The 13,662-nt window shown below is 45.0% G+C and overlaps 1 protein-coding gene across 1 annotated transcript in view; it reads left to right on the top strand.

Annotated features, from left to right (window-relative positions):
• The window catches only part of slc5a1 (solute carrier family 5 member 1), a 95,964-nt gene that overhangs the window by 65,791 nt on the left and 16,511 nt on the right, over positions 1 to 13,662 (top strand). The window contains exons 8-11 of the mRNA XM_078553856.1: positions 1,002 to 1,222; positions 6,144 to 6,279; positions 7,429 to 7,536; positions 11,638 to 11,788. Of these exons, the coding sequence (XP_078409982.1) occupies positions 1,002 to 1,222; positions 6,144 to 6,279; positions 7,429 to 7,536; positions 11,638 to 11,788 (616 nt within the window). The remainder of the gene's footprint in view (positions 1 to 1,001; positions 1,223 to 6,143; positions 6,280 to 7,428; positions 7,537 to 11,637; positions 11,789 to 13,662) is intronic.

The following is a 13,662-nucleotide window of genomic DNA, read 5'->3' as shown; positions in this document are numbered from 1 at the left end:
CTGCTCTCTAATGTGCTCTAGAGTGGAGCACTGCTCTCTAATGTGCTCTGGAGTGGAGCACTGCTCTCTGATGTGCTCTGGAGTGGAGCACTGCTCTCTAATGTGCTCTGGAGTGGAGCACTGCTCTCTAATGTGCTCTGGAGTGGAGCACTGCTCTCTGATGTGCTCTGGAATGCAGTACTGTTCTCGGGTGTGCCCTAGATCAGAGCACTGCTCTCTGTTATGCTCTGGACCAGAGCACTGCTCCCGGATCTGCTCCAGAGTGGAGCACTGCTCTTGGATGTGCCCTAGAGCGGAGCACTGCTCTCTGATGTGCTCTAGAGGAGAGCACTGCTCTCTGATGTGTTGTAGGATGGAACTTTGTTCACTGATGTACATTTTGGTACCTGGTCTCATCAATCTGTATGCCTGCCCGAAATGAGTGGAATTAATCAGCAGCTGGTCAGTGGGAGTTCAGGCAGCCAGAGACTAGCTGGCACCAGAAGGAGGCTCGCTGGCAAGAGGGTAACTCATGGAGTGGGAGATTGAGAAAGGTCTCACAGAAGAAAAGGGGACAAGACTCCAGGGCGAAGTGGCCCTCATTTCCTTTTGGGCCTGGGACACAGGAGTATCCAGAGCGCTTCTGACCTGCCTTTAGGTAGGAATGCCACGGCAAATTTCCAGCTTGGGCCAACTTTAAAATCTTCATCACAATCCCATTGGCAGAGCATAATTCACTTAAATTGACAATGCTCCAACCTACTATCACTGAGCTACAGTAAGCAGTTATAGCTCCCTGTTATATAGTTATAGGGGCTCTCCAGATGTAAGATTGATTGTCTAATTTTGAAGGTCCCTCTTGCTTCTACCAAGCAGGAAGGGTTAAAACTGCAACCCCCCACCCCACCTCCTCCCCACCCATCACCCCATCTCTTGTGAATTTCTTTCTGCACCATTACCAAGAGAATTCTTCAAACATTTGCGCATTGCCAGGAACTAAGGTCAGACATTTTGTGTTGCAGCATTCAATGAAGTTGGTGGCTATGACGCCATTAGGGACAAATACATGAACGCCATTACCAGTCAGACAACAGATCCCATTCTGAACATCAGCGCATCCTGTTACACACCCAGACCAGACTCGTTCCACTTGTTCCGAAATCCCATCTCCGGGGATATACCCTGGCCAGGCCTGGTCTTCGGCCTAACCATCTTGGCCATCTGGTATTGGTGCACAGACCAGGTAAGAGATAGTCACACGAACTCTGGCTAGAATGAAAATCACAAAGGCTGCTTTGTTCTAATTGAAGTTAGCCTTTATACACCAGAAGGATTAACTTCTTTGGACAGTTAAGTTCAGTACATACCTGGGCTCTTCATTTAAATATTTAAGAAACATATAAATATAAATGTATCAATATAATTTACAGATTATTGTTCTTTTTAAACTATGCATAGATTTTAACAAATGAGTTCAGCTGTGTTTATTCTGCGACAAAATCAGCAGAACGCCATCTGGAAGTTCCCCTCTGAGCCCCACACCATCCTGACTTGGAAATATATTGCCGTTCTTTCACTGTTGCTGGGTCAAAATCCTGGAATTCCCTCCCTAACAGCATTGTGGGTGTACCTACACCACAGGGACTGCAGCGGTTCAAGAAGGCAGCTCACCACCACCTTCTCAAGGGCAAATAGGGATGGGCGATAAATGCTGGCCCAGCCAGTGAAGCCCACATCCTCAGAATAAGTTTTTAAAAATAAGGGGGATTCCAGGTTGAGAGGCAGCGTGTTGAAGCTGTACAGCCACTACAATCTCCATTCCTTAGCTCCCAACTCCATCCCTCTCCCTGGGAACTGCCTGCAGCTGAATGAGACAGATTGGTGTCATACCTTGGTGTCATATTTGATCCTGAGATGAGCTGACGACCACATATTTGTGTGATCACTGATACCACCTACTCCCACACCTGTAGCCTTGTCCAAATCCAATCTTGCCTCAGATTATCTCACCCATGCCTTTGTTACCCCTAGATTTGCCTATTCCAACATGCTCCTGGCTGGATTCACACATTCTACCCTTCATAAACTTGACATCATCGAAAAATTCGCTCCCTATGTCCTAGCTCACACCAAGTCCCATTCCCCTATCCCTGCTGTGCTCTCTGACCTGCATTGGCTCCCAGTCAGACAAAACCTCGATTTCAAAAATCTCATCCTTGTTTTCAAATCCCTCCATTGCCTCACCCCCTCCCTGTCGCATCTCCTTCAGGCCCACAACCCTCCAAGATACCTGCGCTCCCCTAGTTCTGGCCTCTTGAGCACCCCTGATTTTAATCGCTCCACCATTGGTGGCCATGCCTTCAGTTGCCTCGGCCCTAAGCTCTTTAATTCCCTCCCTAAACCTCGACACCTCTCTACCTCTCTTTGGTCCTTTAAGGCACTCTGTAAAACCTACCTCATTGTCAAAGCTTTTAGTCATTTGCCCTAATATCGCCTTATGTGGCTTAATGCCAAATGTTGCTTTATAACGTTTCTATGAAAAGCCTCAGGATATCTGATTACATTAAAGACTTTACATAAATGCAAATTACTGTCGTGGGAGAAAAACAGACAGGGAAAGACAACAGACACTGAGCTCTCCTGCACTCTTGTGGCCACAGAACATATCTCCTTCACCCAACACCCTCAGTTCCACCTAACCCAGGTGCCATTGATATCTAATTGGCTGTGAGGTTATGTCCTGTCACGATGAGGATAATCAATATTCACTCAGTTACATTAGTGCCTTGTAATATTAGCACCTTATGTATGAGGTTCCCTTGTCTGCTCTTCCAACGAAGGCATCGAGCCATTTATTTTAAACATTGAACAGAGGAATATGTTCTTTGTTACTCAAAGCATGAAATTAACACAAGTGTCATTTCACAATGTTTAGGCTCAGTGCTGGACAGCTCCGTTTGTCAGCTCCCAGTGACCAGATGTTAGTTCAGTATCATTTTAAATATGCTTTCCCTGGGTAGGAGGCCAGAGGCAATTCACATTAACTTGGTACAAGTCTATGGTGGGAGCCGGTTAGCTCAGTTGGCTGGATAGCTAGTGTGTGGATCAGATTAATGCCAATAGCACGGGGTTCGATTCGGGCTCCAACTGAGGTAGCCTTGGAACCAGCCTCCCCACCCTGCCCTGTAGTAAAAACAATCACAGCACCCTGCTGTGGTTCAGTGAATAATCACCAAAGGAACTGCCTTTAGGCAGAGAACACAAGAAGAAGATCTCTACAGTGTGGGATATAGTTTAGTGGACACGGAGTAGAAAAGCAAGGAAATTACAATAAACCTGCGAGAAACACTGGTTCGGCCTCAACTAGAATATTGTGTTCAATTCTGGCACCGCACTTTAGGGAGGATGTGAAGGCCTTAGAGAGAGTGCAAAAAAGATGCACGAGAATGGTTCTGGGGATGAGGAACTTCAGTGAAATGGATAGTTTGGAGATGCTGGGTTGTTTCCCTTGGAGAAGAGAAGATTTGATAAAGAAATTTAAAATCATGATGGATCTGGACAGAGTAAATAGGTAGAAATTGCTCCCATTGGCAGAAGGATCCCCAGAACCACAGGACATTGATTTAAGGTAATTGGTAAATTAAGAGGCAATGGCAATATGGGGAAAAACTTTTTCACACAGCGAGTGGTTAGGATCTAGAACGCACTGCCTGACAGTGTGGCGGAGGCAGGTTCAATCTAGACCTTCAAAAGAGAATTGGACAATTATCTAAAGAGAAAGAATTTGCAGGGCTTTGGGAAAAAGATGGTGGGGGAGGGGGCAGTGGGATTAGGTAAATTGCTCTTACAGAGACCTGGCATACATGTGATGGGCTGAATAGCCTCCTTCTCTGCTGTAACCATTCTCTGATTCTCTTCTGTGCAGATGTGCTGCAGAAATATATCCTGTGCCCAAGAGTGGTCATGCAGCTTGACAGCTGGAGACCCAAGAGTGGTGGCCAGTCCATGATCAAGGAGGTTCAAGATAGGGTTAAAATCACTGTAGTCCTTTTGAACCTCACGTTACTTGGCACTACAGACTCTTTAAAGGGTATTGGGAACACCACCACCTAGAAGTTCCCCTCCAAGCCACTCACCATCCTGACTTGGAAATATACCAGCGTTCCTTCATTGTCGCTGGATCAAAATCCTGGAACTCCCTCCCTAACAGCACTGTGGGTGTACCTACACCACATGGACTGCAGCGGTTCAAGAAAGAAACTCACCACCACCTTCTCAAGGGCAATTTAGGGATGGGCAATAAATTCTGGCCCAGCCAGTGAAGCCCACATCCCGTGAATGAATTTTTTAAAATTCCAAATTTCTGTTTCTGAGAGGGAACCTCACCCACCAAAGCACTGTCCATAGATCCCAAAACAAGGTGTAGAGTTTGTTGGGTAAAATAATTACAAAGGGTTTTGAGAACTAGAAGAAAGATAAGCACAATGGTGACATCTGAGGTATCCATAGTAACCGATCCGATCTAAGATTGGATGAATAGAGTAGATAGAGAGAAACTATTTTCACTGGGAGGGATGGTCTAAAAATTAAAGCCAGATCTTACAGGAGTGAAATTAGGAAACACATTTACACCCAAAGGGTGGTAGGAGCTCTCTTCCCCAAAAGGCAATTGATGATAGATCACTTGTTAATTAGCTCCATCGCTGAAGGTGGGCAGAGGTAATGTTTTCACCCCGTTAATTAGTCTGTTTGTCTGTAAACAATATATCTCAAAATCTAATGGATGAATTTCAACAAAACTTGGTACACTGGTAGGGTATGGCCCAAGGAAGAAATGATTAGTTTTTGATATGGATCCGAATCCAGTTCCTTGAGCTTTTTAAAGGATCTGTTAACATTGAGAGATAGGGCAAATGGATTTTTCTTTTTAGAATGTTGAGTTGTCTGATTTAGAATGTTATGGATTGTCTCAGCTGCAATTTGTCACAGCTGTCAAAATGTGAGCAGAGTTTTCAGAGTAGGTTGTTGGACGTGGATTCGCCTTAAGCCTCCTCAGTGGGATGGGATGTTAAAATGATTTCTCTTTTCGGCTTTGTAGTTACAGAACATCAACCAGGCAGGGAAAAGCTTCGAGAAAGAGCTGCACAATTGTAATAACGTTGAGATAACACAGCATGGCAGGGGTATACACTCTACATTTTTACTTGTTTTAAAACTGAGATCGATAGATTTTCATTAATCAGAGGTATTAAGAGATATGGGACAAAGGAAGGCATATGGAATTAGGTCGCTCATTGAGTGGCAGAACAGGGTTGAGGAACCTAATAGCCAACTCCTTTCCTTTGTACTATGTTCCCATGAAACAGCACCACTTCACTCTTCACTGTGTCACCCTGTTCAAAGAATTGGAGACTTCAACGAGCAGCCAGCCAACCAACCAGACTTGGCTGGGCAGCATCCTTTTTTCATTCTTTCATGGGATGTGGGTGGCACTGGCAAAGCCAGCGTTTGTTACCCATCCCTAATTGCCCTTGAGCTGAATGGCTTACTAGTCCATTTCAGAGGGCAGTTAAGAGTCAACCACATTGCTGTAGGTCTGGAGTCACATGTAGTCCAGACCAGGTAAGGACGGCAGATTTCCCTCACTAAAGGGCATTAGTGAACTAGATGGGTTTTTACAGCAATAGATAGCAGTTTCATGGCCACCATTAATGAAAGTAGCTTTATATTCCAGATTTTATGAATTGAATTTAAATTCCACCAGCTGCCCTGATGGGTTGTGAGCCCATGTCTCCAGAGCATTAGCCTGGGCCCGCTGGATTACTAGCCCAGTGACTTAGCCACTATGCCACAATCTACCTCCCTTCCCCCAACAACAGCCACCACCGCCAGCACTCCCACCCCCTACCTTTCAGGTTCATGGCTGTGGCATGGGATTATGGCTCTTGATCATGAACATTATAGTACACGAGCAGAGCAGTCACCCCAACTCCTCAGAGACTAATGACCCAATCGGAATCCATGTTTGAGGACATTTTTACTGGATGAGCGTCCCAAAAATAAGCTGATAGTGATCTCCAAAATAGGCCGTTTACAAGATTTAACTCAGATTGTTTAAGTCTTTGTACCCGCAGTGGTTTTATCCTCTTCATTGTACCTCCCAGGTTATTGTCCAACGATGTCTCTCAGCAAAGAATTTGAGTCATGTCAAGGCTGGTTGTATCCTGTGTGGCTATCTCAAGCTTCTGCCCATGTACCTTATGGTCTTCCCAGGAATGATTAGCCGAATTCTGTACACAGGTAAGGGATTATCTTGGAATTGCATAGGAGGCTTTATTTGGTCTATCAGACACCATCAAGCTTCCAATCTGAGTTCCTGCTCTTTCTCAAGAACATAAGAAATAGGAGCAGGAGTAGAGCACACGACCCATCGAGCTGCTCCACCATTCAATACGATCATGGCTTATTCTCAGCTTCAACTCCATTTTCCTGCCCGCTCCCTATATCCTTCGATTCCCAGAGAGACCCAAAATCTGTCTATCCCAACATTAAATGTATTCAACGATGGAGCATCCACAACTCTCTGGGGTAGAGAACTCCAAAGATTCGCAACCCTTTGAATGAAGTAATTTCTTCTCACCTCAGTCTTATTTTTCTTCTCCCTGAGATCTCAGCCTTGGCTCAAAGGTACCATTCTTGACTTTGAGTCAGAGGGTTGGTTTACATTCGCCAACTCTGGCTGACTGTATCCTGATGTTTAATTCATTTGACCCTCAACCTCTAACTGTCCCTTTTGCCACTGGTCATCTGACATGTCCATCTCGTGGCACCCTGCCTTCCTGCACCATTGGAAAGCAAGAAGACCTGTCATGATCATGGATGATCTTTGAGCATCAGTCAAATAGTCCGGCTGGAAATGACCCTCGGACCTTTCTCCTGGGCGATGCTCAGAGCAGTGTCCTGGAGATTAATCTTTAATTCCCAGAGATTCCACTGGAAGATTGACAGCCCTAGTCCATATCCCGCTCCAGAGACTTGAGCGCAAAATTTATGTTGACGCTTAAATACAGTGCGGAGGAAAGACTGCACTGTGAGACTGAGGTACCATCTGCTCTCTCCACTGGATATAACATATTCCATGACACTGTTTGAAGAAGAGCAGAGGAGTTCTCCCCGGTGTCCTGTCCAATATTTATCCCTCAACCCAACATCAGCAAAACCGATTATCTGGTCTTTATCACATGACTCTTTGTGGGACCTTACTGTGCACAAATTGGCTGCTGCTTAGCATTACAACCGTGATAACATTTCCAAAAAAGTACTTAATTGGTTACAAAATGCTTTTGGAACCTTGAGGTTGTGAAAGGTGCTATAGGAATGTAAGTCGTTTTGGATGTATTTGGATCGGTGAAAGCTAATTGGAGTTTCTTTGATCTCATTCTGTGCCAGATGTTATAGCTTGTGTTGTGCCCAGTATTTGCAAAACGTATTGCGATACCGAAGTTGGATGCACCAACATTGCCTATCCCAGGTTGGTGGTAAAGCTAATGCCAATGGGTGAGTACCAGTCTTTAAAATAAGAAAGGTGTCGAAAGGTTGTGGGTGTGGACCTTGCCAACTGGGTATAAAACTGGCTCACTGGACAAGTTGCCTGTTACAGAAACTGTCCAATTCTCATCACTGTCAATTTGAATTGAAATGAGAATTGGACGGTTTCTAAATCAGAGACTGTCCACCTGCAGTGCCATGTTTATGCCCAAGTGGCAAGTTGAAAATCTACCCTAATAAAGTCTGCCAGTGTAGAGGTTGCCCGGATGACTACTTACACTGCCTGATAATTCTTCCAAATCATCTTATACCAAGGAGGCTCCAAGTTAGCTCTCTGGCTGTGCTCAGTTAGCTGAGTCATTACTATTAAATGATGGCATGAGATCTGTCTAAGTTAATACTGTGATGAATGTTAAACTATGCTAAACTTGTATAAAACACTAGTTCAACCTCAGCTAGAGTATTGAGTCCAGTTCTGGGCGGCACACTTTATGACAAATGTAAAGGCATTAGAGAGAGTGCAGAAAAGATTCACGAGAATGGTTCCAGGGACGAGAAACTTCAGTTACGTAGGTAGATTGAAGGAGCTGGGACTGGTTTCCTTGGAGAAGGGAAGGCTGAAAGGAGATTTGATAGAGGTTATTCGAAATTGTGGGGAGGGTCTGGACAGAGTAGATAGGGAGAAACCTGCTCCCATTGGTGGAAAGGTGAAGAACGAGAGGGCACAGATTTAAGGTAATTGGCAAAAGAAGCAATAGCAACATGAGGAAATTTTGTGTAGTGAGTGGTTAGGGTCTGGAATGCACTGTCTGAGAGTGTGGTGGAGGCAGGTTCAATCAAGGCTTTCTAAAAGGAATTAGATTACCTGAAAGGAAGAATGTACAGTTAGGGGGAGAAAGCGGGGAAAAGGGAATTGCTCATTCGCAAACCCAGTGCAAACACAATGGGCCGAATGGCCTCATTCTGTGCTGTAACAATTCTGTGAAATTCCTCTCTGACTCACGTGAGCAAGCAAAAACCACTCCAGCCAGTCACAGGGACCAAGTACTATCTATAAAGATTCTTACATTCTATATGGTGCAATCTCTGCCCCAGTCCAGCTCCCTCTTGATGACAAGAGTGTCAACACCCACCACACCAGCCACCAACACATTCCCAAGGTACACTCCTCTCTGGGAAAGGTAGGACACTCGATCATCCAGTCGATTCTATACTTGCACAGTGCAGACACTGCATTTACCTCCAAGCTAGGGAGGGGTTGGAGGCGGGTTGGAGGGGTGGGGTAGGAAATCAGCTGAGTGGGACACGAATCCACAACCTTCTGACTCAGGAGCAACAAAGCAGCCACTGAGCTGAGGCTGACAGCTTGAACCCTCCGGCATTGCAGCAGAAACAGTAGCGTGAGGTAGGTGCAGTGTGATATCCCCATCCACACTGCCCAAATCATGTCCCCACCCCACACACAAAGACCCAGAAACTCTTCACTGGATGCCAAAGGTCTTTATCCCTGATGTTCCTGGGACCAAGGGGAGGCCACCCTCATTTCAGTATTACTGACAGGTTCTTCAAGCTGGCAGACAGTGAATAGTGGAGTGCCGCAAGGATCTGGGCTGTGTTAATGATTCAGATGATGAGACAGAGAGTAATGTATCAAAGTTTGCAGATGATACAAAGCTAGGTGGGGAGCTAAGCTGTGGGGAGGACACAGAGTCAGCAAAAAGATATAGATAGGTTGTGAGTGGGCAATGAGATGACAGATGGAGCGTAATGAGGGAAGTGTGAAGTTATTCACTTTGGTCGTAAGACTAAAGAAGTAGAATATTTTTTAAAAGGTCAGAAACTTGTAAGTGTTGATGTTCAAAGTGATTTGGGTGTGCTGGTACAAGGAATGCAGAAAGTTAGCATGCAGGTGCGGCAAGCAATTGGCAAGGCAAATGGCATGTTGGTCTTGGCTGCAAGGGAATTGGAGTACAATAATAAAGAAGTCTTGCTACAGTTGTACAGGGTTTTGGTGAGACCACATCTGGAGTACTGTACACAGTTTAGATCTCCACATTTAAGGAAGGTTATACTTGCATTGGAGGTGGGACAGTGAATGTTTACTAAATTGGTCCCTGGGATGATGGGGTTGTCCTATAATGACAGACTGAGTAAATTGGGCTTATATTGTCTGGAGTTTAGAAGAATGAAATGTACAGGATTCAGAACGGGCTTGACAGGGCAGATGCAGAGAGATTGTTCTCGCTGGTCGGGGAATCTAAAACACGGGGGCACAGTCTCAGGATAAGATTGAGACTTAGATCATTTAGGACTGAGATGAGGAGAAATTTCTTCACTCAAAGGGTTGTGAATCTTTGGAGTTCTCTACCCCAGAGGGTCGTGGGTGCTCCATCATTGAATACATTAAGGCTGAGATAGACAGAGGTCCCTCAGGGAATCGAGCGATATGGGGAGTGAAGCCCAAGATCAGCCATGATCGTATTGAATGGCGGAGCAGGCTCGATGAGCTGTGTGGTCTACTCCTGCTCCTATTTCGTGACTGGCACAGACATGATGGACCGAATGGCCTCCTTCTGTGCTGTAAACGTCTATGAGTCTATGTTCTTGTGTTCTTTTGAGTCTGGAGCCTATGCTTGGGTCCTTGGGACCAGCCAGAATACAGAGGGCAAGAAGTGAGGCTCTGACCAGCTGCTTGTGCAGCTGTTAGAATTTACCAGCCAGAAACATAGTCTTCCCTAGCCCCACCAGCCTTCTTTAATAGAGGATTCACTTATATATAAATCTTATTTATAGCATCTGCCTGTCAGGTTTCAGATGCCAAGCTAAAAAGCATCAAAAGTATATAAAAAGAGAGAAAGAAAGCCAGTCGTTTCCTGATGGTTTTCCTGACTTTGATAATCAGGCTTAAAATCTCCCTTACAGCTAACCCTCAACTGACCACACTTATTAAGACCACGTCCACACAGAAATTAGTAGCTCAGTGCCCTGAAAGGTCAGTTTAAACACAGCTCCATCTTAGCAACTAAATATAACAAGCATGTGATTAAATAATTTTCAATAATTTATATAGATTCTTCTTTTCCCACCTATTTCCATTATTTTTAAATCTACAACTAATACTGTTAGTCTTTCCACTCCACCCCCACTAGAGCTGTACCTTGAGTATCCTGCCATCCATTCTTAATTAGCACTTTTCTTAGATAATATCACCACCTTCAACACCTCTTTGATCCTTTTGTCTGTGACATCTTTTGATTATCTGCTCCTATCACTGCTTGCTTAACCCTACAACCACCCCACCCTCAACTTCTCTCTCCCCCCGCCCCCCACCTTAGACCAACTTATATTTCACCTCTCTCCTAACTATACTTCAGTTCTGCCGAAGGGTCGTGAGGACTCGAAACGTCAACTGTTTTCTTCTCCACCGATGCTGCCAGACCTGCTGAGTTTTTCCAGGTAATTCTGGTTTTGTATGTGATTAAAGTTTCCACTTTTATTTCAAGTATTATTAATTTTATACATTAATATAAAATTTATATGAATGAATTCTTTCATGGGATGTGGACATCACTGATTAGGTCATTCCTAATTGCCCTTGAGAAGCTGGTAGTGAGCCACCTTCTTGAACTGAGTGGCTTGCTAGGTCGTTTCAGAGGGCACTTAAGGTCACTGTGGGCCTGGAGTCACATGTAGGCCAGACCAGGTAAGGACGGCAGATTTCCTTCCCTAAAGGACATTAATGAACCAGATGGGTTTTTACAACAATCAATGATAGCTTCATGGTCACCATTACTGAGATTAGCTTTCATTTCCAGATTAGTTCATTGCATTTAAATTCCACCAGCTGCCGTGGTGGGATTTGTACGTACCCTTTCCCCCCAGGGCATTAACCTGAGCCCCTGGGTTTCTGGCCCAGTGACATTATCACTTCCCACGATCCTTGAGCAACGTTACTGGAGGTCAGCTAGTAAATACATTAGCAACTGGAGCTTTCTGTCTCAGCTTGTCCTAATATTCTCATAATGCTGGTGAGGCAGGGTGGACGCCAAAGTAATAGGTCTGTACAGCTGTGATATATTACTGTATAAGCTGTTACTTGTTTTCTGTTAGGTCTGCGTGGCTTGATGCTGTCTGTAATGTTGGCATCTTTGATGAGTTCCCTGACGTCCATCTTTAACAGTGCCAGTACGCTCTTCACCATGGACATGTGGACCAAGATCAGGCCCACGGCCTCAGAAAAAGAACTCATGTTAGCGGGAAGGTAAGAATCACACTGATCTGAAAATTAACGTTAAATTAACCACACCCTCAAACTTCAGAAGAAAACATAACCAAAGTATTACAGGGGAAGGGAAGTATGCGCAGAGTATTTTCTTGTCCAGTTCCGCATAACAGCAGAAACAGTAACGTGGGGTAGATGCAGTGTGATGCCCCCATCCGCACTGCCCAAATCATGCCTCTCTTTTTACATACTTTTGACATTTTTTAATGTGGCATTTGAAACCCAACAGGCAGATGCTAGAAATAAGATTTATGACGGTTAAACAAATAGTCATTTGGTAGTAAGACTTGAGCATTACTGAAAAAGAGACATGCTGTCAAATCTGTTCATTTTGCACTCATCAGGACAGATTTCAAGAATAGTGAACAACAGTTTATACTGCATGAGATGAGGGAGCTGATTGGTTGGCAAGTAGATTCTAATTGGTAGAAGTGTTACCATAAAAAATGCACCAGAGAACAGTTAACTGCCAAGTTTTTGTTTAAATTCAAAGCAGCCAGGTTGACTCCGATTGGTCAAGGCATTCTCAATGGCAATGGCAATATAGATGAATCCTCTATTAAAAGGGGCTGGTGGGACTAGGGAAGACTATGTTTTTGCCTGGTGAATGCTGACAGCTACACAACCAGTTGGTCAGAGCCTCATGGGGTAACTTTGGTAACCAGGCCTATGAAACCTGAGTTTCCCCTGAGTCCATTCCCATGTGCACTGGGGCTGCCACTCTGAACCCGAGCCTGTATCTCTACTCCCACTTTTGCTCTTTTTTTACATTCTTTTCTCTTTACCCTTCCTAGGCCACTCTCGGCTATCATCATGCCCCCTTTCACTTTTCCATAAGCCCCGCCTGGGGTTAACCTTGTCAATGTCCTTCCTGTCTAACTCAGCCCTCCCATTGCTGACCCTGTGGGCTCTGCTAACGGCTCTGCTCTGACCGCCCCGTCTACACATCTCCCTCAGCAATGTCCATTCACTTTGTGAACAAGTGCCCTTGTCATCCATTAATTTATTGTGGATGATTGCATCGACTTCACAGCCTTAATGGGAACCTGGCTGAGGAGTGATGATACCCTCTCCCTAATGAAGCCTCCCAGCTCGGTTATATCTTTAACTACCAGCCCCATCAAGACAGTCGCGGTGATGGTGTGTGGTGCTTGTCACCAGATCACTTTGCCCTGAGCCCTTCCTCCTCTGAGCAGGTCATCTTATTCCACATCCTCGCCTCTCATTCAAAATCCTCGTTCTCTATCGCCCTCCCAAGTACAATAAAAATGTTCTCACCGAGATATCTTCACTGTTTTCCTCCCTCAGCCTTTGCACTGAACAACTTCTCAACCTCAGTGAGTTCAATCTCCATCTCAACTCATCACGTTCTCTCTCCTCTGAGTTCACTGCCCTCTTATCCTCCCCAAGTCTCTCCCTCCATCTAAACTCCCCAATCTATATTCACAGCCACCCCCTTGACGTTGCCATCTTATGTGGTCTTGCTCGTCCCATCGTATCAATAACGGATAAGACCACCTCTGATCACTTCCTCATATCACTCTCCACCCACACCCCAACACTACCCCCTTTTGTATTCATCCCTGGACAAAACATCCCCCAACTCACTTACAGCTGCACATTCAAAATCCCAGTTCTCTGGCCTTCACCCCTCTGATCATCACAAAATTTCTGCAGCTACTGATTTGCTCAACCACACCCTCAGCTTCAGCTCCACCTTTGATGCTCTAATCCCCAAAAAAAACATTACTCTCTCTCTCACCCTGACCATTCCTCCATTATGGCCCTCATCTCCGTTCCCTTAAGTCCAAGGGGACTTGAAAGAACACGATGGATAATTGGTTTAGCCATCC

This window comes from Cetorhinus maximus, chromosome 12 (genome assembly GCF_964194155.1).
Source record: "Cetorhinus maximus chromosome 12, sCetMax3.hap1.1, whole genome shotgun sequence".
In the NCBI taxonomy this organism is placed as follows: domain Eukaryota; kingdom Metazoa; phylum Chordata; class Chondrichthyes; order Lamniformes; family Cetorhinidae; genus Cetorhinus; species Cetorhinus maximus.
The sequence above is the reverse complement of the archived record's forward strand: the minus strand, read 5'-3'. Positions and strand labels throughout refer to the sequence as shown.